Source organism: Oncorhynchus nerka, linkage group LG20 (genome assembly GCF_034236695.1).
Source record: "Oncorhynchus nerka isolate Pitt River linkage group LG20, Oner_Uvic_2.0, whole genome shotgun sequence".
Classification (NCBI taxonomy): Eukaryota; Metazoa; Chordata; class Actinopteri; order Salmoniformes; family Salmonidae; genus Oncorhynchus; species Oncorhynchus nerka.
In genome coordinates, this window is record NC_088415.1 from 4,363,965 (window position 1) to 4,391,729 (window position 27,765).

General features: G+C 44.4%; 1 protein-coding gene across 1 annotated transcript in view; it reads left to right on the forward strand.

Annotated features, from left to right (window-relative positions):
* The window catches only part of LOC115121975 (host cell factor 1-like), an 81,941-nt gene extending 67,743 nt beyond the window's left edge, over positions 1 to 14,198 (forward strand). The window contains 5 exon segments of the mRNA XM_065005136.1: positions 634 to 771; positions 10,814 to 10,999; positions 11,767 to 12,076; positions 13,465 to 13,528; positions 13,808 to 14,198. Coding sequence (XP_064861208.1) covers positions 634 to 771; positions 10,814 to 10,999; positions 11,767 to 12,076; positions 13,465 to 13,528; positions 13,808 to 13,847 — 738 coding nt within the window. The 3' untranslated portion in view covers positions 13,848 to 14,198.
* Positions 14,199 to 27,765: the final 13,567 nt, after the last annotated feature.

Here is a 27,765-nt window from a genome sequence, read left to right on the forward strand (position 1 = left end):
GCACTAATGTAATGCATTTAGGGCTTGTAAAATTATACTTAGTCTAAATAGAAGCCACAACCATGAGACACACTAATTAATTGTATTCTTTTATCAAACTAGTTTAACCTGCTTTTTTTTTAAGCGAAAACATACATTCAAATTAATTCGATTTAATTGGATTTATCGCCCAGACCTCAATTCCTACACTTTGCCATGAGGCTGAGAGAAAATGTGCTTTTTTTAAAGCAAATTTCCCCGAAATTCTTCACATTTTGCCATGACGTACAGTTGAAGTGGGACGTTTACATACACCTTTCGCCAAATACATTTGAACTCAGTTTTTCACAATTCCTGACATTTAATCCTAGTAAAAAAATTCCCTGTCTTAGGGTCAGTTAGGATCACCACTTTATTTTTAAGAATGTGAAATGTCACACTCAATTAGTATTTGGTAGCATTGCCTTTAAATTGTTTAACTTGGGTAAATAAAGGTTCCTAAAGAAATAATATTTTTTTAAATTGTAAAAAAAAATATATATATTAATGTAGATTCGCTCATTTGAATTATTACATATTTTTCTGTGTTGACTATTCCTCTAATGAATAAATGTGACATCTGTTCTTCTTCTTTGTGTTTTCTTGTAACTCCAGAGGCCAGCTCCGCCTCCTGCGGTGGCCAAAGCCCCGCTGAAGAAAGACAACCAGTGGTTTGACGTTGGCATCGTCAAGGTTACCAACACGGTGGTCACGCACTACTACCTACCCGACGAAGACGCGGCTACCGTTGATGTAAGACACTACTGTTGTTCTGAAGTCACTGTTGTTACCGATGATAATGCATTGGGGTTTTTTATTTTATTTATGCTTTTCTAAGTGCTTTCACACATTCTGATTTTGTTTTTCCTCAATTCCTCACATGCTCGCTCATAGTCTCATTCTCAAAATGTGTTGGAAGAGAACCTCCCAAGGTTCATCCCTCTGAACTTCTCCTCCGATGCTTTTTGAGGAGGAGGAGCTAAGGAGAGACGATGCGACGAATCAAGGAAAGACTTATGATCTACGGCTTCCTCCTACTAGGGTTGTTTGGTTGACCGTATTACCGGCAGTCATGAGTGATGGCCGCAGTAAAATTCCACATGGCCATTGAGTCAGGGTGATCTCCTTTTATGCATTATAAACATGCTTTGGTTGTAACCAACTTGCTAACGACCATCAGATCCTAATGGCCTGGTAGTCAGGGCTCTATTGTCCCTCCATCAGGTCACCAACGGCCTGGTACTCAGGGCTTTATTGTCTCTCCATCAGGTCCTAATGGCCTGGTACTCAGGGCTCTATTGTCCCTCCATCAGGTGCTAATGGTCTGGTACTCAGGGCTCTATTGTCACTCTAACGCATGGGTGTCAAACTGGCCCGTGGGCCAAATTTGGCCCGCGGGGTAATTATATTTGGCCCGCGAGACAATACCAAATTACTACTAGAGCTGGCCCGCCGGTATTATACAGCGCATTTACCACTAATACTACGAATCCCATAATGCTCTGCTGTTTTCGCGCGCCAATCAGGACAGGACCCAAAAACGCTCTCTCCTCTGTGACAGTAGTCATAGCAACATAGAAGCTAACCCTTCCCAAAAATGGCGAAAAGAAAGGCAGAAAACAGGAGCTTTCTGGACAAGTGGGAGGCAGAATATCTGTTTACATATGTAAAAGACAAACCTGTTTGTCTTGTTTGTGGAGTCAACGTGGCTGTAAGTAAGGAGTACAACATTAGACGACACTATGAAACGAAACACCGTGACAAATACAAGGACCTGGACATGACTCAAAGGAGCCAGAAAGTAGAGGAGATGAAAAGAAGTTTTGGTTTCACAACAGAATATGTTTAAAAAAAGCCACATCACAAAGCGAGGCTGCTATAAAGGCTAGTTATATAGTGGCAGCAGAGATCGCAAAATCAGCCCGGCCCTTTAATGAGGGAGAGTTCATGAAAAAGTGCATGATGAAGGTTTGTGACCTCGTATGCCCAGAGAAAAAAAAAAGCATTTTCAAACGTGAGCCTGAGCAGGAACACAGGAGCTGATCGCACATGTGATCTTGCCACCAATCTGTATGACCAGCTGATGGAAAAGGGAAAAGATTTTGTTGCGTTCTCCCTCGCTGTGGATGAGAGCTGCGACGCATCTGATACTGCTCAGCTGTCACTCTTCATCCGTGGAGTGGACTCAAATCTGTGTGTTACGGAGGAGCTATTAGGATTCAAATCGATGCATGGCACAACCACAGGAAAGGAAATCTTTGAGGAGGTTTCCAAATGTGTAACTGAAATAAAGCTGCCGTGGGATAAACTCGTTGGATTAACGACAGATGGTGCGCCAGCGTGTGCGGTAAAAGAGTGGACTGGTGGGCATGGTTCGGGAGAAGATGCGGGAAGAGAACTGTGCAGGTGAGCTAACTGTTTACCACTGCATCATACATCAGGAAGCACTGTGTGCCAAAGCCCTAAAGATGGAACATGTTATGACCACAGTAACACAGGTAGTTAACTTTATAAGAGCCAAAGGTCTAAATCACCGCCAGTTTAAATCTTTTCTGGAGGAGTGTGGTTCGGAATACGCAGACGTGCCGTATCACACAGAGGTGAGATGGCTAAGCAGAGGAAAAGTACTGAACAGATGTTTCGAGCTGCGTGAGGAAATATGTCAATTCCTGGAAACCAAAGGGAAGGATACAGCAGAGCTCCGGGAGCAAAAGTTCCTGTGTGAGCTGGCCTTTCTCTGTGACATCTCGAGCCATCTCGATGCGCTGAACCTGCAGCTTCAGGGGCGGGGCGCATCATCACAGACATGTACGCTGCAGTGAGGGCCTTCAAAACTAAACTGTGCCTGTGGGAGAATCAGATGCTGCAAGGAAACCCTTGCCATTTTCCCTGCTGCCAATCCATAAAAGCGCAGATCTCTACCGCCGTGTTCCCATGCGCACAGTTTGCTGAAATACTCAGTGTTCTCGCCGCTGAGTTTAGCCGGCGATTTGCCGACTTCGATGCCCAGAAATGCAAGTTTGAACTGCTTAGTAATCCCTTCGCAGTTGATGTGGAAAATGCACCAACCAACATCCAAATGGAGCTGATTGAACTCCAGTGCAACGACACGCTGAAGTCAAAGTATGATGCTGTGGGCGCCGCACAGTTTCCACGGTTCATCCCTGACACAATGCCTCAGCTCCGCACCCAAGCTGCTCAGATGCTCTCCATGTTCGGCAGCACTTATCTATGCGAGCAACTTTTCTCCTCGATGAAGATGACCAAAACAACTCACAGGAGACGTCTGACTGATGAACATCTTCGCTCGACACTGAGGATTTCTTCAGCTCAGAGCTTGAGCCCAGACATTGATGAACTAGCATCCAAGAAGAGATGCCAGGTATCTGGCTTGGGCACATCAGATTAGACCAGTGTGCAATAATTAACGTTTTCTTTATGCACTTTTTCTTGCTACAAGGCATGGGCTTGAATGGTTGATTGATTTATTATCATTTTATTTGTCAAATTATTAGCCAGTGGAAAAAGTTTATTTTGGTATTTAAATCAGAAGGCTGCAAATAGAAAAAAGAGGCATACAATTTTTATTTAAATTTTATTTATTTAATAAATGAATGCCATTGATGTGTTTTTTTTTTCATTTGAAATTCGATTTTGCATGTCTCCACTATTAAATTATATATTGTATGGTAATAAGCGATGCTTGTTCCATATTCAATGTTAAAGCAAAACTTGTTTGCGTCCATATTAAAAGGTTAATTTGTTCAATGTTGGCCCGTGACTTTGTTCAGGTTTTACATTTTGGCCCACTGGGTATTTGAGTTTGACACCCCTGCTCTAACGCCTCTGACTTTGATGCAGATGTGATCTAAAATCACTTATCATCAAAACAGTACGCAGCTTTTAAAACTCCCCTCACTGTGATGATCAGTATGGAAGAAACAAGTTCAACAGCAGGTTGAAACAGTGGAAAACATGGTTGTTTTAAAGCCTTAACACAACAAAATGGACAATGCTTTCCGAGCTGATGATTATTTCAAAACACCCATAATTATATTAGAGCCTATGAGCCCAAGCTTGAAAAAATGAATTGGCCTAGCCTTTTGAGTGTGAACTGTTATTGTGCATACTGAATGGACTGGTTACCTAATGCTACGCTCAAATGGTTTTTTTCTTGATTGTGGGAGAGAACCTATAACCCTTGGCGATACTGTTGGTCCAATGATTGTGGGAGAGAACCTATAACCCTTGGCGATGCTGTTGGTCCAATGATTGTGGGAGAGAACCTATAACCCTTGGCGATGCTGTTGGTCCAATGATTGTGGGAGAGAACCTATAACCCTTGGCGATACTGTTGGTCCAATGATTGTGGGAGAGAACCTATAACCCTTGGCGATGCTGTTGGTCCAATGATTGTGGGAGAGAACCTATAACCCTTGGCGATGCTGTTGGTCCAATGATTGTGGGAGAGAACCTATAACCCTTGGCGATGCTGTTGGTCCAATGATTGTGGGAGAGAACCTATAACCCTTGGCGATGCTGTTGGTCCAATGATTGTGGGAGAGAACCTATAACCCTTGGCGATGCTGTTGGTCCAATGATTGTGGGAGAGAACCTATAACCCTTGGCGATGCTGTTGGTCCAATGATTGTGGGAGAGAACCTATAACCCTTGGCGATGCTGTTGGTCCAATGATTGTGGGAGAGAACCTATAACCCTTGGCGATGCTGTTGGTCCAATGATTGTGGGAGAGAACCTATAACCCTTGGCGATGCTGTTGGTCCAATGATTGTGGGAGAGAACCTATAACCCTTGGCGATGCTGTTGGTCCAATGATTGTGGGAGAGAACCTATAACCCTTGGCGATGCTGTTGGTCCAATGATTGTGGGAGAGAACCTATAACCCTTGGCGATGCTGTTGGTCCAATGATTGTGGGAGAGAACCTATAACCCTTGGCGATGCTGTTGGTCCAATGATTGTGGGAGAGAACCTATAACCCTTGGCGATGCTGTTGGTCCAATGATTGTGGGAGAGAACCTATAACCCTTGGCGATGCTGTTGGTCCAATGATTGTGGGAGAGAACCTATAACCCTTGGCGATGCTGTTGGTCCAATGATTGTGGGAGAGAACCTATAACCCTTGGCGATGCTGTTGGTCCAATGATTGTGGGAGAGAACCTATAACCCTTGGCGATGCTGTTGGTCCAATGATTGTGGGAGAGAACCTATAACCCTTGGCGATGCTGTTGGTCCAATGATTGTGGGAGAGAACCTATAACCCTTGGCGATGCTGTTGGTCCAATGATTGTGGGAGAGAACCTATAACCCTTGGCGATGCTGTTGGTCCAATGATTGTGGGAGAGAACCTATAACCCTTGGCGATGCTGTTGGTCCAATGATTTTGGGAGAGAACCTATAACCCTTGGCGATGCTGTTGGTCCAATGATTGTGGGAGAGAACCTATAACCCTTGGCGATGCTGTTGGTCCAATGATTGTGGGAGAGAACCTATAACCCTTGGCGATGCTGTTGGTCCAATGATTGTGGGAGAGAACCTATAACCCTTGGCGATACTGTTGGTCCAATGATTGTGGGAGAGAACCTATAACCCTTGGCGATGCTGTTGGTCCAATGATTGTGGGAGAGAACCTATAACCCTTGGCGATGCTGTTGGTCCAATGATTGTGGGAGAGAACCTATAACCCTTGGCGATGCTGTTGGTCCAATGATTGTGGGAGAGAACCTATAACCCTTGGCGATGCTGTTGGTCCAATGATTGTGGGAGAGAACCTATAACCCTTGGCGATGCTGTTGGTCCAATGATTGTGGGAGAGAACCTATAACCCTTGGCGATGCTGTTGGTCCAATGATTGTGGGAGAGAACCTATAACCCTTGGCGATACTGTTGGTCCAATGATTGTGGGAGAGAACCTATAACCCTTGGCGATGCTGTTGGTCCAATGATTGTGGAGAGAACCTATAACCCTTGGCGATGCTGTTGGTCCAATGATTGTGGGAGAGAACCTATAACCCTTGGCGATGCTGTTGGTCCAATGATTGTGGGAGAGAACCTATAACCCTTGGCGATGCTGTTGGTTCAATGATTGTGGGAGAGAACCTATAACCCTTGGCGATGCTGTTGGTCCAATGATTGTGGGAGAGAACCTATAACCCTTGGCGATGCTGTTGGTCCAATGATTGTGGGAGAGAACCTATAACCCTTGGCGATGCTGTTGGTCCAATGATTGTGGGACAGAACCTATAACCCTTGGCGATGCTGTTGGTCCAATGATTTTGGGAGAGAACCTATAACCCTTGGCGATGCTGTTGGTCCAATGATTGTGGGAGAGAACCTATAACCCTTGGCGATACTGTTGGTCCAATGATTGTGGGAGAGAACCTATAACCCTTGGCGATACTGTTGGTCCAATGATTGTGGGAGAGAACCTATAACCCTTGGCGATACTGTTGGTTCAATGATTGTGGGAGAGAACCTATAACCCTTGGCGATGCTGTTGGTCCAATGATTGTGGGAGAGAACCTATAACCCTTGGCGATGCTGTTGGTTCAATGATTGTGGGAGAGAACCTATAATCCTTGGCGATGCTGTTGGTCCAATGATTGTGGGAGAGTACCTATAACCCTTGGCGATGCTGTTGGTCCAATGATTGTGGGAGAGAACCTATAACCCTTGGCGATGCTGTTGGTCCAATGATTGTGGGAGAGAACCTATAACCCTTGGCGATGCTGTTGGTCCAATGATTGTGGGAGAGAACCTATAACCCTTGGCGATGCTGTTGGTCCAATGATTGTGGGAGAGAACCTATAACCCTTGGCGATGCTGTTGGTCCAATGATTGTGGGAGAGAACCTATAACCCTTGGCGATGCTGTTGGTCCAATGATTGTGGGAGAGAACCTATAACCCTTGGCGATGCTGTTGGTCCAATGATTGTGGGAGAGAACCTATAACCCTTGGCGATGCTGTTGGTCCAATGATTGTGGGAGAGAACCTATAACCCTTGGCGATGCTGTTGGTCCAATGATTGTGGGAGAGAACCTATAACCCTTGGCGATACTGTTGGTCCAATGATTGTGGGAGAGAACCTATAACCCTTGGCGATGCTGTTGGTCCAATGATTGTGGGAGAGAACCTATAACCCTTGGCGATGCTGTTGGTCCAATGATTGTGGGAGAGAACCTATAACCCTTGGCGATACTGTTGGTTCAATGATTGTGGGAGAGAACCTATAACCCTTGGCGATGCTGTTGGTCCAATGATTGTGGGAGAGAACCTATAACCCTTGGCGATGCTGTTGGTCCAATGATTGTGGGAGAGAACCTATAACCCTTGGCGATGCTGTTGGTCCAATGATTGTGGGAGAGAACCTGTAACCCTTGGCGATACTGTTGGTCCAATGATTTTGGGAGAGAACCTATAACCCTTAGCGATGCTGTTGGTCCAATGATTGTGGGAGAGAACCTATAACCCTTGGCGATACTGTTGGTCCAATGATTGTGGGAGAGAACCTATAACCCTTGGCGATACTGTTGGTCCAATGATTGTGGGAGAGAACCTATAACCCTTGGTGATACTGTTGGTTCAATGATTGTGGGAGAGAACCTATAACCCTTGGCGATGCTGTTGGTCCAATGATTGTGGGAGAGAACCTATAACCCTTGGCGATGCTGTTGGTCCAATGATTGTGCAGGGCGGCTTATAGTTAGCCTTCGATTATAGTGAATTTTGATTTTGAATAGCCTAGTAAAAGGGAATTTTTATATATTTTCATAATTAATTGAGTGACACATTAACTTTTTAGTTATACAGAATATCTCACCACCAGTCTCCTATCTCACTTTTTAGTCCTTTCTAGAGCGCACAGCAAGGCTGTCAACAGTTTATTGACACTATCTTGCGTTGCGACATCATGTTACAATCGATGTTAAATGAAGCACTGGGTAGCTGCAGGAACAAGGTTAGAAACATTACAGCCTTATTCTAAAATGTATTAAATTGTTTTTTTTGTTATCAATTTACACCCAATACCCCATAATGACAAAGCAAAAACATGTTTTTTTAAAAAATATATATATATCACATTTACATACGTATTCAGACACTTTACTCTGTGCTTTGTTGAAGCACCTTTGGCAGCGATTACAGCCTCGAGTCTTCTTGGGTATGACGCTACCAGCTTGTCACACCTGTATTTGGGGAGTTTCTCCCATTCTTCTCTGCAGATCCTCTCAAGCTCTGTCAGGTTGGATGGGGAGCGTCGCTGCACAGCTAATTTCAGGTCTCTCCAGAGATGTTCGATCGGATTTAAGTCCAGGCTCAGGTTGGGCCACTCAGAGACTTGTCCCGAAGCGTTGTCTTGGCTGTGTGCTTTACCCCATAATGACATCACAATACCCCATAATGACATCACAATACACCATAATGACATCACAAAGGGACGTTGTCCTGTTGGAAGGTGAACCTTCAACCCAGTCTGAGGTCCTGAGCGTTCTGGAGCAGGTTTTCATCCAGGATCTCTACTTTTTTCCTGTCCATCTTTCCCTCAATCCTGATTTAGTCTCCAAGTCCCTGCCTCTGAAAAACATCCCCCACAGCATCATGCTGCCACCACCATGCTTCACCGTAGGGATGGTGGCAGGTTTCCTCCAGACGTGACGCTTGGCATTCAGGCAAAATACTTCAATCTTGGTTTCATCAGAAGTAGTTGTCCATCTGGAAGGTTCTCCCATCTCCACAGAGGAATTCTGGACCTCTGTCAGAGTGACCATCGGGTTCTTGGTCACCTCCCTGACCAAGGCCGTTCTCACCCGATTGCACAATTTGGCCGGGTGGCCAGCTCTAGGAAGAGTCTTGGTGGTTCCAAACTTCTTCCTTTTAAGAATGAATGAATGGAGAATGAATGATTTAAGAATGATGGAGGCCACTGTGTTCTTGGAACAGACAACACAAAAACACATGTAGTATATGTCCCATATTTCCTGTTTACTGTAAACAGGACTAGATTAAGACATTAATGCTGATTCAATATTGCAGAAATGTTTTGGTACCCTTCCCCAGATCTGTGCCTCGACACAATCCTGTCTCGGAGCTCTACGGATAATTTCTTCGACCTCGTGGCTTGGTTTTTGCTCTGACATGCACTGTCAACTGTGGGACCTTTTATATAGACAGGTGTGTGCCTTTCCAAATCATGTCCAATCAATTGAATTTACGACAGGTGGACTCTAGTCAAGTTGTAGAAACATCTCAAGGATGATCAATGGAAACAGGATGCACCTGAACTCAATTTCGGGAGTCCCATGCTTATTTAAATAATGTATTTCAGTTTTTTTAACTTGTAATAAATTCGCAACAATGACAAACCTGTTTTACCTTTTACATTATGGGGTATTGTGATGTCATTATGGGGTATTGTGATGTCATTATGGGGTATTGTGATGTCATTATGGGGTATTGTGATGTCATTATGGGGTATTGTGTGTAGATTGATGAGGAAAGAAAGTTATTTAATCAATTTTAGAAAAAGGCTGTAACGTAAGGGAAGGGTCAGAATACTTTCTGAACGCACTGAATGTTTTGATATCTAGGACATTGTAAGGTTTGTATCATTCACAACTAAAGTCGCCAAATAACTCTAAATCATATAGGACCTGTTTCACGTAATCGCTATTACCTCAATATAGCCACATCATTTACCACATTTACTCCGTAAAGGGGAAAAATATACTTAAGAAATATTTTCAGCTAAGTTAAATTGTTCTTACTATAAAATAATGGCACGGGACTTATAAACATATCTTCAGCCTAAATCAAAAATCTAATGTCATTTGTCACATACACATGGTTAGCAGATGTTAATGCGAGTGTAGCGAAATGCTTGTGCTTCTAGTTCCGACAATGCAGTGATAACCAACAAGTAATCTAACTAACAATTCCAGAACTACTGTCTTATACACACAAGTGTAAGGGGATAAAGAACATGTACATAAAGATATATGAATGAGTGATGGTACAGAGCGGCATAGGCAAGATACAGTAGATGGTATAGAGTACAGTATATACATATGAGATGAGTAATGTAGGGTATGTAAACATTATATTAAGTGGCATTGTTTAAAGTGGCTAGTGATACATTTTTTACATCAATTTCCATTATTAAAGTGGCTGGAGTTGAGTCAGTGTGTTGGCAGCAGCCAATCAATGTTAGTGATGGCTGTTTAACAGTCTGTTGGCCTTGAGATAGAAGCTGTTTTTCAGTCTCTCGGTCCCAGCTTTGATGCACCTGTACTGACCTCGCCTTCTGGATGATAGCGGGGTGAACAGGCAGTGGCTCGGGTGGTTGTTGTCCTTGATGATCTTTATGGCCTTCCTGTGACATCGGGTGGTGTAGGTGTGCTGGAGGGCAGGTAGTTTGCCCCCGGTGATGCGTTGTGCAGACCTCACTACCCTCTGGAGAGCCTTACGGTTGTGGGCGGAGCAGTTGCCGTACCAGGCGGTGATACAGCCCGACAGGATGCTCTCGATTGTGCATCTGTAGAAGTTTGTGAGTGCTTTTGGTGACAAGCCAAATTTCTTCAGCCTCCTGAGGTTGAAGAGGCGCTGCTGCGCCTTCTTCACCACGCTGTCTGTGTGGGTGGACCAATTCAGTTAGTCTGTGATGTGTACGCCGAGGAACTTAAAACTTACTACCCACTACTGTCCCGTCAGCCTATGTCACACGGAGCATAGCCTCATAAGATATCAAGGAAAACATGTTGTTTTTCTGTGTGTTGTAGGATGACTCTGGGACGATCCCGGACTACAGTCAGATGAGGAAGATGGATCTCCAGCCAGGGACGGCCTATAAATTCAGAGTGGCCGGGATCAACACCTGTGGTCGAGGGAACTTCTCAGAGGTCTCGGCCTTCAAGACGTGTCTACCGGGCTTCCCCGGAGCTCCCTGTGCGATCAAGATCAGCAAGGTAACACATTTGATTTGATTCAATTACATTTGTAGTATTTAACCAGTTAAGTCAGTAAAGAACACATTCTTAAACATATTTTTACCCAGGAAGTGTTATTTTATCAAATGTATTTGACCCAGGAAGTGTAATTTTATCAAACGTATTTGACCCAGGAAGTGTTATTTTATCAAACGTATTTGACCCAGGAAGTGTTATTTTATCAAACGTATTTGACCCAGGAAGTGTTATTTTATCAAACGTATTTGACCCAGGAAGTGTTATTTTATCAAACGTATTTGACCCAGGAAGTGTTATTTTATCAAACGTATTTGACCCAGGAAGTGTTATTTTATCAAACGTATTTGACCCAGGAAGTGTTATTTTATCAAACGTATTTGACCCAGGAAGTGTAATTTTATCAAACGTATTTGACCCAGGAAGTGTAATTTTATCAAACGTATTTGACCCAGGAAGTGTTATTTTATCAAATGTATTTGACCCAGGAAGTATAATTTTATCAAACGTATTTGACCCAGGAAGTGTTATTTTATCAAACGTATTTGACCCAGGAAGTGTTATTTTATCAAACGTATTTGACCCAGGAAGTATAATTTTATCAAACGTATTTGACCCAGGAAGTGTTATTTTATCACGCATGTTTTATTTCACCTTGTTTATATGATTCTGTGTTTGTAGCTCATATCACGCTTTCTTCCCCTCTCTTCCTCTCCCCCCTCCTCCCTCTATCTTTCCCCACTCCTCCCCTCCTCACTCTCTCCCCTCAGAGCCCAGACGGCGCCCACCTGACCTGGGAGCCTCCGTCGGTCACATCTGGTAAGATCATTGAGTACTCTGTGTACCTGGCCATCCAGAGCGCCCAGAGCGGGGAGCAGGCCAAGCCCACCACCACCACCACCCCAGCCCAGCTGGCTTTCATGCGAGTGTTCTGTGGGCCCAACCCTTCCTGCCTGGTGCAGTCGTCCAGCCTGTCCAACGCACACATAGACTACACCACCAAGCCTGCCATCATCTTCCGCATCGCAGCCCGCAACGAGAAAGGTTACGGCCCTGCCACGCAGGTCAGGTGGCTCCAAGGTACGGAACGCTATGTTAAACTCGATTCACTTGTCAATATTACACTGAACAAAAATATAAACGCAACATGTAAAGTGTTGGTTCCATGTTTCATGAGCTGAAATTAAAGATCCCAGAAATGTTCCATTATGAACAAGAATCTTATTTCTCTAAATTGTTTTTCACAAATTTGTTTACATCCCTGTTAGTGAGCATTTCTCTTTTGCCATGATAGTCCATCCACCTGACATGTGGCATATCAAGAAGCTGAGTGAACAAAATATTCACTACACAGGTGCGCCTTGTGCTGGGGGCAATAAAAGGCCACTCTAAAATGTTCAGTTTTGTCACACAACACAATGCTACAGATGTCTCAAGTTTTTAGGGAGCGTGTAATTGACATGCTGACTTCAGGAATGTCCACCAGAGATGTTGCCAGAGAATTTGAATGTTCATTTCTCTACCATAAGCCGCCTCTAACGTCATTTTAGAGAATTTGGCAGTAATTCGTCTGAGACCAGCCACCTGGACAGCTGATGAAACTGGGGGGTTTTGCACAACCGAAGAATATCTGCACAAACTGTCAGAAACCGTCTTAAGGAAGTTGACCTGCGTGCTCGTCTTGACCTGACTGAACTGTCATCTGCGTGCTCGTCGTCCTCACCAGGGTCTTGACCTGACTGCAGTTTGGCGTCGTAACCGACTTCAGTGGGAAAATGCTCACCTTCGATGGCCACTGGCCTCGCTGGAGAAGTGTGCTCTTCACAGATGTATCACAGTTCCAACTGTACCGAGCAGATGGCAGACAGCGTGTATGGCGTTGAGCGGGCGAGCGGTTTGCGGATGTCAACGTTGTGAACAGAGAGCCCCATGGTGGGGTTATGGTATGGGGCAGGCATAAGCTACGGACAACATACACAATTGCAATTGGAATGCACAGAGATACTATGTCGAGATCCTGGTGTATGATCTGAGGGCCATTCATCCGCCGCAATCACCTCATGTTTCAGCATGATAATGCACAGTCGCAAGGATCTGTACACAATTCCTGGAGACTGAGAATTTCCCCCATGGTCTGCATAATCACCAGACGTCACCACACCCGTTGAGCATGTTTGGGATGCTCTGGATCGACGTGTATGACGGGGTGTTCCAGTTCCCGACGATATCCGGTATCGTCACACAACCATTGAAGAGGAGCGGGACAACAACAACTGTGAAGATGTCGCGCTGCGATAAGGCAAATGGTGCTCACGCCCAGACACCGACTGGTTTTCTGATCTACGCCATAAATTAGGGCCGGAATCGAATTTTTCAGTTGACTGATTTCCTCATATGAACTTGTAACTCCAGTAAAATCTTTGAAATGTTGTTCAGTACAATCCTATCTGTTTCCCCTCTCCCTGTAGAGATTAGTAAAGATGGCCTTGTAGGTAAACCTACCGTGAAGAGACCAGGTTCCTCACCTGACATGTGAGTACTAGGATTCATCCTCCTCTCTCTCTCTTTTTATTTTTAGTATCCACAGAACAATTTAAATAAGAAGTTAGAATTCGTGAATTCGGGTGTTTTAAACTGTACATTCCTTAAAAAAAATACTATGAATTTATTTATTTATTTGGAAATGCAAAACGTTTTTCAGTAGTCGGCTGTGGTCACCCCTCAGTCATAACTCTCAACTTAACTCTCTGTCCTAACTCTGCAGCCTTATCCATGTTCATCTGTTGATTCATGTTTTGTCTCCTCTTGTAGGAAACCTGCTGGTCCGAAGAAGGCCAGATCAGACCAGTGAGGGGTTACCTTCCTCTCCCCTTGTTGTCCATGATGACTATGACTGAACTGAATACAACACCTTCCCTACTGAATACAATACAGGCTCCACCTAGACCCCGGACTCCAACCTCTACCAGAACCCCATCTAACCCTACAACAGCACATCCTGAACCCAGACCAGCCCCATCCTGAACCCAGACCAGCCCCATCCTGAACCCAGACCAGGCCCCCCATCCTGAACCCAGACCAGGCCCCCCATCCTGAACCCAGACCAGACCCCCCATCCTGAACCCAGACCAGCCCCATCCTGAACCCAGACCAGGCCCCCCATCCTGAACCCAGACCAGGCCCCATCCTGAACCCAGACCAGCCCCCCATCCTGAACCCAGACCAGCCCCCCATCCTGAACCCAGACCAGGCCCCCATCCTGAACCCAGACCAGACCCCATCCTGAACCCAGACCAGCCCCATCCTGAACCCAGACCAGGCCCCATCCTGAACCCAGACCAGGCCCCCATCCTGAACCCAGACCAGGCCCCCCATCCTGAACCCAGACCAGGCCCCCATCCTGAACCCAGACCAGGCCCCCATCCTGAACCCAGACCAGGCCCCCATCCTGAACCCAGACCAGGCCCCCATCCTGAACCCAGACCAGGCCCCCATCCTGAACCCAGACCAGGCCCCCATCCTGAACCCAGACCAGCCCCCCATCCTGAACCCAGACCAGCCCCCCATCCTGAACCCAGACCAGCCCCCATCCTGAACCCAGACCAGCCCCCATCCTGAACCCAGACCAGCCCCATCCTGAACCCAGACCAGCCCCCCATCCTGAACCCAGACCAGCCCCCCATCCTGAACCCAGACCAGGCCCCCATCCTGAACCCAGACCAGGCCCCCATCCTGAACCCAGACCAGGCCCCCATCCTGAACCCAGACCAGGCCCCCATCCTGAACCCAGACCAGGCCCCCCATCCTGAACCCAGACCAGGCCCCCCATCCTGAACCCAGACCAGGCCCATCATCCTGAACCCAGACCAGGCCCATCATCCTGAACCCAGACCAGCCCCATCCTGAACCCAGACCAGGCCCATCATCCTGAACCCAGACCAGGCCCCCATCCTGAACCCAGACCAGGCCCCCATCCTGAACCCAGAAGCCCCCAGAACCCAGACCAGGCCCCCATCCTGAACCCAGACCAGGCCCCCCATCCTGAACCCAGACCAGCCCCATCCTGAACCCAGACCAGGCCCCCATCCTGAACCCAGACCAGGCCCCATCCTGAACCCAGACCAGGCCCCCCATCCTGAACCCAGACCAGGCCCCCATCCTGAACCCAGACCAGCCCCATCATCCTGAACCCAGACCAGCCCCATCCTGAACCCAGACCAGCCCCATCCTGAACCCAGACCAGGCCCCATCCTGAACCCAGACCAGGCCCATCATCCTGAACCCAGACCAGGCCCATCATCCTGAACCCAGACCAGGCCCATCATCCTGAACCCAGACCAGGCCCATCATCCTGAACCCAGACCAGGCCCATCCTGAACCCAGACCAGGCCCATCCTGAACCCAGACCAGGCCCATCCTGAACCCAGACCAGGCCCCCATCCTGAACCCAGACCAGCCCCATCCTGAACCCAGACCAGCCCCATCCTGAACCCAGACCAGGCCCCCCATCCTGAACCCAGACCAGGCCCCCATCCTGAACCCAGACCAGCCCCATCCTGAACCCAGACCAGCCCCATCCTGAACCCAGACCAGCCCCATCCTGAACCCAGACCAGCCCCCATCCTGAACCCAGACCCCCATCCTGAACCCAGACCCCCCATCCTGAACCCAGACCAGGCCCGACCACCCATCAGTCACAAAATGGCTGCAAAATAGATAAAGCTGAGAAACACCAGATCCCCTCATCACTGGACGTTGTGGTGCCATGGACGCCTTATTTCATTCTTCTGTATTTCTTCTTCTTATTATTATTGACATTTACTTGTTTAAACCATGGAAAGCACATAATTAACTTTTTTATTTTCCTATGATATGATTTTCTGTGGAATCAAAATACAAAAAACTGTTCGGTCTTGTTTAACTGTTGTTGCTAGATAGTTCTCTAGTCTCCTCTCCCCTGTTAATCTACACAAGCAATAGTCAACACAAATAACTGCTCATGATATAATCTAGTGTATCTCATTATTGGAGGGGGGGGACTGTGGGCAATCAGTAGGTTGCATTCAGAAGAATCAGACGGTTGCTATAGGAGACGGTTGGAACATAAGAAGATGACATCATTGTCACATCGTCATAGAGATTTAATAAATACACCAAACGGACAGCAGGTCGCTGGGGAGAGGACAAGTGTTCCCCATTCCAAGGGAATCCTCATCGACCAATCAACACTCTGTATCTGTCCTGGCTGTCATCTTGCTTTGTGACATCACTGTGTTTTTAATGTGTAGCTATGTCAGAGAGGAGACTGAGTTAAAGGATTAGCTTCAGAAAGAAAGAAAAATACCTGTTGGTTCATGTAGGTTTAGGAGACTGCTTTATTCTCTCTCTAGTTGACAATCTACTCTGGTAGTTTCTCTGCTTTCATTGGAGGAGTTTGTTGACAGTGATTTGGCTGACTGCCAGGGTGACAGTGATTGGCTGACTGCCAGGGTGACAGTGATTGGCTGACTGCCAGGGTGACAGTGATTGGCTGACTGCCAGGGTGAAACAACCCAATACATATTTTATAACCTTATTTGACCGTTTCAGAATTGGTGGTGTAAGGAACGATTTACGTAACAAGGACTTTTTGTACTTGTTCTGCTGCAGAACATAAGATTTGCCAGAAAAAAAGAGGAGTGGATTTTTTTATTTTTGTTTAATTATAATTTTGTTTTTATTCAAGAAATTAATTTGCTGGAAAAAAATATTTATTTTTACCCCCAGACCAGGCCCCCATCCTGAACCCAGACCCCCTCACCCCCTCACCCCCTTTCAATCTGTCGATATTCCGTAGTAGAATTAATTTGTTGGACTATGGAATTCAAAAGGTTATTTTTTATTTTTCCCAGGCTTGTTTTCTTTTATTTCTTTTTTCTTTTCTTTTCTTTAGATAAATCCCAGTTTATTCCGCCCCCAGATGGTGGAGGAAGTTTTCGTTATTGATCAACATTGACATTTTGTTTTTGGTGTATTATGTGTTAAGGTATGCAATTGTGTAACGTGACGAGTGTTTTCCACGTAGTCTTTTTGAGCGGAACGGTTTTTAGTTACCTAGTGTGGATAGGATGGCAGGAAGAGTGATTGATTGGCGCAGCTAGTATCAGCTCAGTTGTAAATACGTTCCTTCACGTAGCAAGAAGTTTAAAAATTAAAAAAAAATTAAAAATAAAAACATTTGGAGAAAAAAATGGCTTTTTATATAATTATCTGTAACAAAATTGGCTTTTATATGTTTGTCATCTCGGTTGCTTTGTCTAGATATAAAAAATAATAATAATTATAATTAAAAAAGGAAATGTCTTCCTGCTCTTGTCTTGTTCTCACTTCTGTTTTTCCTCGTTGACTATAATGCAGAACCCTTCTTCTTGACATCGTTGTTATGGTTATAATGCCCATTGACTATAATGCAGAACCCTTCTTCTTGACATCGTTGTTATGGTTATAATGCCCATTGACTATAATGCAGAACCCTTCTTCTTGATATCGTTGTTATGGTTACGTTGGCAGGCAGGGAGGTCAGGAGGTTGCGTTAAGAACCAAACATAGAAATATAAATCTAGAATAGATCGTTGAATAGATAATATTTCTATGGAAGCAACAGCTAGCTGATGGAGATTTGAGCTTTGGTTCAATCTGATCTGACTGAGTATTAAACTGTTTGTGAATATTACTATGGAAAATAAAACTTTTTAGTGCATCCTTTTCTTACAATTTCTGGAGATGTGACTTATTTTTGTGTGAATGTTGTGTTGCTAATGAGGGGAGAGACATATTTTCCTTAACTTGGACACTGGTTGAGTTCACCACCACCTCTACTTGTGTGTAATTGTTCATCCTTGTGTAAATGTAAAATATAAAAGTACATACTGTTCGGTTATACACTGGGGCAAAAAAGTATTTAGTCAGCCACCAATTGTGCAAGTTCTCCCACTTAAAAAGATGAGAGAGGCCTGTAATTTTCATCATACGTGCACTTCAACTATGACGGACAAAATGAGGGAAATAAATCCAGAAAATCACTTTGTTTGATTTTTAATGAATTTATTTGCAAATTATGGTTGAAAATAAGTCCATCTTGGACTGACCTTTTTTTCTTCTTCTGTGAGCAAGAATCAGTCAAGTCTAAGAGTGGGAGATGTGGTTGGCACAGCCAGGGGACTATGGTAGAGGAATAGAAACCGTCTGGTGCCTGGGTTAACACCAGGCGGAGGTTAGGGTTGAGGGGAGGGGAGGAGGGGGTATGGGGAGGGGAGGGGCACTAAAAGCACTAAATAAACTTCAGTTAGTGCTAAATACGACTGCGAGAATCCTGACTAGAACCAAACAATGTGATCATATTACTCCAGTGCTAGCCTCCCTACACTGGCTTCCTGTCAAGGCAAGGGCTGATTTCAAGGTTTAACTGCTAACCTACAAAGCATTACATGGGCTTGCTCCTACCTATCTCTCTGATTTGGTCCTGCCGTACATACCTACACGTACGCTACGGTCACAAGACGCAGGCCTCCTAATTGTCCCTAGAATTTCTAAGCAAACAGCTGGAGGCAGGGCTTTCTCCTATAGAGCTCCATTTTTATGGAATGGTCTGCCTACCCATGTGAGAGACGCAAACTTGGTCTCAACCTTTAAGTCTTTACTGAAGACTCCTCTCTTCAGTGGGTCATATGATTGAGTGTAGTCTGGCCCAGGAGTGGGAAGGTGAACGGAAAGGCTCTGGAGCAACAAACCGCCCTTGCTGTCTCTGCCTGGCCAGTTCCCCTCTTTCCACTGGGATTCTCTGCCTCTAACCCTATTACAGGGGCTGAGTCACTGGCTTACTGGTGCTCTTCCATGCCGTCACTAGGAGGGGTGCGTCACTTGAGTGGGTTGAGTCACTGACGTGATCTTCCTGTCCAGGTTGGCGCCTCCCTTGGGTTGTGCTATGGGGGAGATCTTCGTGGGCTAAACTCGGCCTTGTCTCAGGGTAGTAAGTTGGTCCTTTGGCAAAGTGTGTGGAGTTATATCCTGCCTGGTTGGCCCTGTTCAGGGTATCGTCAGACGGGGCCACAGTGGCTCCCGACCCCTCTTGTCTCAGCCTCCAGTATCTATGCTGCATTAGTTTATGTACTGGGGGCTAGGATCAGTCTGTTATATCTGGAGTATTTCTCCTGTCTTATCCGGTGTCCTGTGTGAATTTAAGTATGCTCTCTCTAATTCTCTCCCCTCCCGGAGGACCTGAGCCCTGGGACCATGCCTCAGGACTACCTGAGTCCTTGCTGTCCCCACGACCACCTGGTCGTACTGCTGCTCCAGTTTCAACAGTTCTGCCTGCGGCTAGGGAACCTTGACCTGTTCACCGGACGTGCTACCTGTCCCAGACCTGCTGTTTTGGACTCTCTCTACCACACCTGCTGTCTCTAACTCTGAATGATCGGCTAAGAAAAGCCAACTGACATTTACTCCTGAGGTGCTGACCTGTTGCACCCTCTACAACCACTGTGATTATTAAGACGGCAGCATACCACCCTGCATACCACTGCTGGCTTGCTTCTGAAGCTAAGCAGGGTTGATCCTGGTCAGTCCCTGGATGGGAGACCAAATGCTGCTGGAAGTGGTGTTGGAGGGCCAGTAGGAAGCACTCTTTCCTCTGGTCTAAAGAAATATCCCAATGCCCCAGGGCAGTGTTTGGGGACACTGCCCTGTGTAGGGTGCTGTCTTTCAGATGGGACATTAAACGAGTGTCCTGACTCTCTGAGGTCATTAAAGATCCCATGGTACTTATCGTAAGAGTAGGAGTGTTAACCCTGGTGTCCTGGCTAAATTCCCAATCTGGCCCTCAAACTATCATGGTCACCTAATAATCCCCAATTTACAATTGGCTCATTCATCCCCCTCCTCTCCCCTGTAACTATTCCCCAGGTCGTTCCTGTAAATGAGAATGTGTTCTCAGTCAACTTACCTGGTAAAATAACAGATAAATAAAAAAATGTATTTGATCCTGCTGGTCATCTATGAACATTTGTACATCTTGGCCATGTTCTGTTATAATCTCCACCTGGCACAGCCAGAAGAGGACTGGCCACCCCTCATAGCCTGGTTCCTCTCTAGGTTTATAATCTCCACCCGGCACAGCCAGAAGAGGACTGGCCACCCCACATAGCCTGGTTCCTCTCTAGGTTTCTAATCTCCACCCGGCACAGCCAGAAGAGGACTGGCCACCCCTCATAGCCTGGTTCCTCTCTAGATTTCTTCCTAGGTTTTGGCCTTTCTAGGGAGTTTTTCCTAGCCACCGTGCTTCTACACCTCCATTGCTTGCTGTTTGGGGTTTTAGGCTGGGTTTCTGTACAGCACTTTGAGATATCAGCGGATGTAAGAAGGGCTTTATAAATACATTTGATTGATATGCAACCATTATACTAATTTAAAGCAATAGTTGTGTGTGGTCACTTACATTATACATGTTGGCACCGTTTTGACAAGTGGGGGGGGACTCAATCAAAAATCAATCAATGGCACATCTTTGTTTTCATTGAATCTCTGTTTGGAAATTTGTTAACAATTCAATTGGGGAAATGTTAGCTAAATTGAGGTGTGTGCTAATTATCATATTTTTCCTAGTTTGCTCATACATTAGCTGATCAGAACATTTTGTTAGCGTGTTATACATGACCTGATCAGAACGTTTTGTTAGCATGTTATACATTAGCTGATCAGAACATTTTGTTAGCGTGTTATACATGACCTGATCAGAACGTTTTGTTAGCGTGTTATACATTAGCTGATCAGAACGTTTTGTTAGCGTGTTATACATGACCTGATCAGAACGTTTTGTTAGCGTGTTATACATTAGCTGATCAGAACGTTTTGTTAGCGTGTTATACATGACCTGATCAGAACGTTTTGTTAGCGTGTTATACATTAGCTGATCAGAACGTTTTGTTAGCGTGTTATACATGACCTGATCAGAACGTTTTGTTAGCATGTTATACATGACGTGATCAGAACGTTTTGTTAGCGTGTTATACATGACCTGATCAGAACGTTTTGTTAGCATGTTATACATTAGCTGATCAGAACGTTTTGTTAGCGTGTTATACATTAGCTGATCAGAACGTTTTGTTAGCGTGTTATACATGACCTGATCAGAACGTTTTGTTAGCGTGTTATACATGACCTGATCAGAACGTTTTGTTAGCGTGTTATACATTAGCTGATCAGAACGTTTTGTTAGCGTGTTATACATTAGCTGATCAGAACGTTTTGTTAGCATGTTATACATTAGCTGATCAGAACGTTTTGTTAGCGTGTTATACATGACCTGATCAGAACGTTTTGTTAGCATGTTATACATTAGCTGATCAGAACGTTTTGTTAGCGTGTTATACATGACCTGATCAGAACGTTTTGTTAGCATGTTATACATTAGCTGATCAGAACGTTTTGTTAGCGTGTTATACATTAGCTGATCAGAACGTTTTGTTAGCGTGTTATACATGACCTGATCAGAACGTTTTGTTAGCGTGTTATACATGACCTGATCAGAACGTTTTGTTAGCATGTTATACATTAGCTGATCAGAACGTTTTGTTAGCGTGTTATACATTAGCTGATCAGAACGTTTTGTTAGCGTGTTATACATTAGCTGATCAGAACATATTGTCAGCGTGTTATACATGACCTGATCAGAACGTTTTGTTTGCGTGTTATACATTAGCTGATCAGAATGTTTTGTTAGCGTGTTATACATTAGCTGATCAGAACATATTGTCAGCGTGTTATACATGACCTGATCAGAACGTTTTGTTAGCATGTTATACATTAGCTGATCAGAACGTTTTGTTAGCGTGTTATACATTAGCTGATCAGAACGTTTTGTTAGCGTGTTATACATGACCTGATCAGAACGTTTTGTTAGCGTGTTATACATTAGCTGATCAGAACGTTTTGTTAGCGTGTTATACATGACCTGATCAGAACGTTTTGTTAGCGTGTTATACATGACCCGATCAGAACGTTTTGTTAGCGTGTTATACATTAGCTGATCAGAACGTTTTGTTAGCGTGTTATACATTAGCTGATCAGAACGTTTTGTTAGCGTGTTATACATGACCTGATCAGAACATTTTGTTAGCGTGTTATACATTAGCTGATCAGAACGTTTTGTTAGCGTGTTATACATGACCTGATCAGAACGTTTTGTTAGCGTGTTATACATGACCTGATCAGAACGTTTTGTTAGCGTGTTATACATTAGCTGATCAGAATGTTTTGTTAGCGTGTTATACATGACCTGATCAGAATGTTTTGTTAGCGTGTTATACATGACCTGATCAGAACGTTTTGTTAGCGTGTTATACATGACCTGATCAGAACGTTTTGTTAGCGTGTTATACATGACCTGATCAGAACGTTTTGTTAGCGTGTTATACATGACCCGATCAGAACGTTTTGTTAGCGTGTTATACATTAGCTGATCAGAACGTTTTGTTAGTGTGTTATACATGACCTGATCAGAACGTTTTGTTAGCGTGTTATACATGACCTGATCAGAACGTTTTGTTAGCGTGTTTATACATTAGCTGATCAGAACGTTTTGTTAGCGTGTTATACATTAGCTGATCAGAGCGTTTTGTTAGCGTGTTATACATGACCTGATCAGAACGTTTTGTTAGCGTGTTATACATGACCTGATCAGAACGTTTTGTTAGCGTGTTATACATGACCTGATCAGAACGTTTTGTTAGCGTGTTATACATGACCTGATCAGAACGTTTTGTTAGCGTGTTATACATTAGCTGATCAGAACGTTTTGTTAGCGTGTTATACATTAGCTGATCAGAGCGTTTTGTTAGCGTGTTATACATTAGCTGATCAGAACGTTTTGTTAGCGTGTTATACATGACCCTGATCAGAACGTTTTGTTAGCGTGTTATACATGACCTGATCAGAACGTTTTGTTAGCGTGTTATACATTAGCTGATCAGAACGTTTTGTTAGCGTGTTATACATGACCTGATCAGAACGTTTTGTTAGCGTGTTATACATGACCTGATCAGAACGTTTTGTTAGTTATACATTAGCTGATCAGAACGTTTTGTTAGCGTGTTATACATGACCTGATCAGAACATTTTGTTAGCGTGTTATACATGACCTGATCAGAACGTTTTGTTAGCGTGTTATACATTAGCTGATCAGAACGTTTTGTTAGCGTGTTATACATTAGCTGATCAGAACGTTTTGTTAGCGTGTTATACATTAGCTGATCAGAACGTTTTGTTAGCGTGTTATACATTAGCTGATCAGAACGTTTTGTTAGCGTGTTATACATTAGCTGATCAGAACGTTTTGTTAGTGTGTTATACATTAGCTGATCAGAACGTTTTGTTAGCGTGTTATTGATCAGAACGTTTTGTTAGTGTGTTATACATTAGCTGATCAGAACGTTTTGTTAGCGTGTTTACATTAGCTGATCAGAACGTTTTGTTAGCGTGTTATACATGACCTGATCAGAGCGTTTTGTTAGTGTGTTATACATTAGCTGATCAGAACGTTTTGTTAGTGTGTTATACATTAGCTGATCAGAACGTTTTGTTAGCGTGTTATACATTAGCTGATCAGAACGTTTTGTTAGCGTGTTATACATTAGCTGATCAGAACGTTTTGTTAGCGTGTTATACATGACCTGATCAGAGCGTTTTTTAGCGTGTTATACATGACCTGATCAGAGCGTTTTGTTAGCGTGTTATACATGACCTGATCAGAACGTTTTGTTAGCGTGTTATACATTAGCTGATCAGAACGTTTTGTTAGCGTGTTATACATGACCTGATCAGAACATTTTGTTAGCGTGTTATACATGACCTGATCAGAACGTTTTGTTAGCGTGTTATACATTAGCTGATCAGAACGTTTTGTTAGCGTGTTATACATTAGCTGATCAGAACGTTTTGTTAGCGTGTTATACATTAGCTGATCAGAACGTTTTGTTAGCGTGTTATACATTAGCTGATCAGAACGTTTTGTTAGCGTGTTATACATTAGCTGATCAGAACATTTTGTTAGCGTGTTATACATTAGCTGATCAGAACGTTTTGTTAGCGTGTTATACATGACCCGATCAGAACGTTTTGTTAGCGTGTTATACATTAGCTGATCAGAACGTTTTGTTAGTGTGTTATACATGACCTGATCAGAACGTTTTGTTAGCGTGTTATACATGACCTGATCAGAACGTTTTGTTAGCGTGTTATACATTAGCTGATCAGAACGTTTTGTTAGCGTGTTATACATTAGCTGATCAGAACGTTTTGTTAGCGTGTTATACATGACCTGATCAGAACGTTTTGTTAGCGTGTTATACATGACCTGATCAGAACGTTTTGTTAGCGTGTTATACATGACCTGATCAGAACGTTTTGTTAGCGTGTTATACATGACCTGATCAGAACGTTTTGTTAGCGTGTTATACATTAGCTGATCAGAACGTTTTGTTAGCGTGTTATACATGACCTGATCAGAACGTTTTGTTAGCGTGTTATACATGACCTGATCAGAACGTTTTGTTAGCGTGTTATACATTAGCTGATCAGAACGTTTTGTTAGCGTGTTATACATGACCTGATCAGAACGTTTTGTTAGCGTGTTATACATGACCTGATCAGAACGTTTTGTTAGCGTGTTATACATTAGCTGATCAGAACGTTTTGTTAGCGTGTTATACATGACCTGATCAGAACATTTTGTTAGCGTGTTATACATGACCTGATCAGAACATTTTGTTAGCGTGTTATACATGACCTGATCAGAACGTTTTGTTAGCGTGTTATACATTAGCTGATCAGAACGTTTTGTTAGCGTGTTATACATTAGCTGATCAGAACGTTTTGTTAGCGTGTTATACATTAGCTGATCAGAACGTTTTGTTAGCGTGTTATACATTAGCTGATCAGAACGTTTTGTTAGCGTGTTATACATTAGCTGATCAGAACGTTTTGTTAGCGTGTTATACATTAGCTGATCAGAACGTTTTGTTAGTGTGTTATACATTAGCTGATCAGAACGTTTTGTTAGCGTGTTATACATGACCTGATCAGAACGTTTTGTTAGTGTGTTATACATTAGCTGATCAGAACGTTTTGTTAGCGTGTTATACATTAGCTGATCAGAACGTTTTGTTAGCGTGTTATACATGACCTGATCAGAACGTTTTGTTAGCGTGTTATACATTAGCTGATCAGAACGTTTTGTTAGTGTGTTATACATTAGCTGATCAGAACGTTTTGTTAGTGTGTTATACATTAGCTGATCAGAACGTTTTGTTAGCGTGTTATACATTAGCTGATCAGAACGTTTTGTTAGCGTGTTATACATGACCTGATCAGAACGTTTTGTTAGCGTGTTATACATGACCTGATCAGAACGTTTTGTTAGCGTGTTATACATGACCTGATCAGAACGTTTTGTTAGCGTGTTATACATTAGCTGATCAGAACGTTTTGTTAGCGTGTTATACATGACCTGATCAGAACATTTTGTTAGCGTGTTATACATGACCTGATCAGAACGTTTTGTTAGCGTGTTATACATTAGCTGATCAGAACGTTTTGTTAGCGTGTTATACATGACCCGATCAGAACGTTTTGTTAGCGTGTTATACATTAGCTGATCAGAACATTTTGAACTATACACGTGGATTTTTCTCTTCAGCCTGTCCTACTCCCTACCAGAATTCTGTGACTTTATAATCAATCAATGTGATTCTGTTTCACTGAATCTCTGTCTGTATGTCTGGTTAATTGATCTCTGCGCTGTCCCCTGTTGCTGTCCATATGAGAGCTTCGGTAGAAAATGTGTGATCAACAAACGGTATGAAAGTGGGGATGGATATATTTTTAGTTGTTCCCCGTTTAAGATATCTTGATATTTAAACTATTTCCACTCTTCATGTCTCTGTTATTCATGAGCTGATCTGCTATCTGTATAATGATCAACTCCATTTGGCTAAATAGGAGGCATTCTGTCATTTGTTGGAGGTTATCAAGCTTATCAACTTTGATCGATTTACTTTTGTTTTGACTTCCATTACAAAGTTTGAATGACTTGCCTACTCGGGTGTGGAGATAGCCTAGGCCTACTGCTGAATGACTTGCCAACGCTATAGCCTACTCGTGTGTGGAGATAGCCTATGCCTACTGCTGAATGTCTTGCCTACTCGGGTGTGGAGATAGCCTAGGCCTACTGCTGAATGTCTTGCCAACGCTATAGCCTTCTCGGGTGTGGAGATAGCCTAGGCCTACTGCTGAATGTCTTGCCTACGCTATAGCCTTCTCGGGTGTGGAGATAGCCTAGGCCTACTGCTGAATGTCTTGCCAACGCTATAGCCTTCTCGGGTGTGGAGATAGCCTAGGCCTACTGCTGAATGTCTTGCCAACGCTATAGCCTACTCGGGTGTGGAGATAGCCTAGGCCTACTGCTGAATGACTTGCCAACGCTATAGCCTACTCGGGTGTGGAGATAGCCTAGGCCTACTGCTGAATGACTTGCCAACGCTATAGCCTACTCGGGTGTGGAGATAGCCTAGGCCTACTGCTGAATGACTTGCCAACGCTATAGCCTACTCGGGTGTGGAGATAGCCTAGGCCTACTGCTGAATGACTTGCCAACGCTATAGCCCACTCGGGTGTGGAGATAGCCTAGGCCTACTGCTGAATGTCTTGCCAACGCTATAGCCTACTCGGGTGTGGAGATAGCCTAGGCCTACTGCTGAATGTCTTGCCAACGCTATAGCCTACTCGGGTGTGGAGATAGCCTAGGCCTACTGCTGAATGTCTTGCCAACGCTATAGCCTACTCGGGTGTGGAGATAGCCTAGGTCTACTGCTGAATGACTTGCCGACGCTATAGCCCACTCTGGTGTGGAGATAGCCTAGGCCTACTGCTGAATGACTTGCCAACGCTATAGCCCACTCGGGTGTGGAGATAGCCTAGGCCTACTGCTGAATGTCTTGCCAACGCTATAGCCTACTCGGGTGTGGAGATAGCCTAGGCCTACTGCTGAATGTCTTGCCAACGCTACAGCCTACTCGGGTGTGGAGATAGCCTAGGCCTACTGCTGAATGACTTGCCAACGCTATAGCCTACTCGTGTGTGGAGATAGCCTATGCCTACTGCTGAATGTCTTGCCTACGCTATAGCCTACTCGGGTGTGGAGATAGCCTAGGCCTACTGCTGAATGTCTTGCCAACGCTATAGCCTTCTCGGGTGTGGAGATAGCCTAGGCCTACTGCTGAATGTCTTGCCTACGCTATAGCCTTCTCGGGTGTGGAGATAGCCTAGGCCTACTGCTGAATGTCTTGCCAACGCTATAGCCTTCTCGGGTGTGGAGATAGCCTAGGCCTACTGCTGAATGTCTTGCCAACGCTATAGCCCACTCGGGTGTGGAGATAGCCTAGGCCTACTGCTGAATGACTTGCCAACGCTATAGCCTACTCGGGTGTGGAGATAGCCTAGGCCTACTGCTGAATGACTTGCCAACGCTATAGCCTACTCGGGTGTGGAGATAGCCTAGGCCTACTGCTGAATGACTTGCCAACGCTATAGCCTACTCGGGTGTGGAGATAGCCTAGGCCTACTGCTGAATGACTTGCCAACGCTATAGCCTACTCGGGTGTGGAGATAGCCTAGGCCTACTGCTGAATGTCTTGCCAACGCTATAGCCTACTCGGGTGTGGAGATAGCCTAGGCCTACT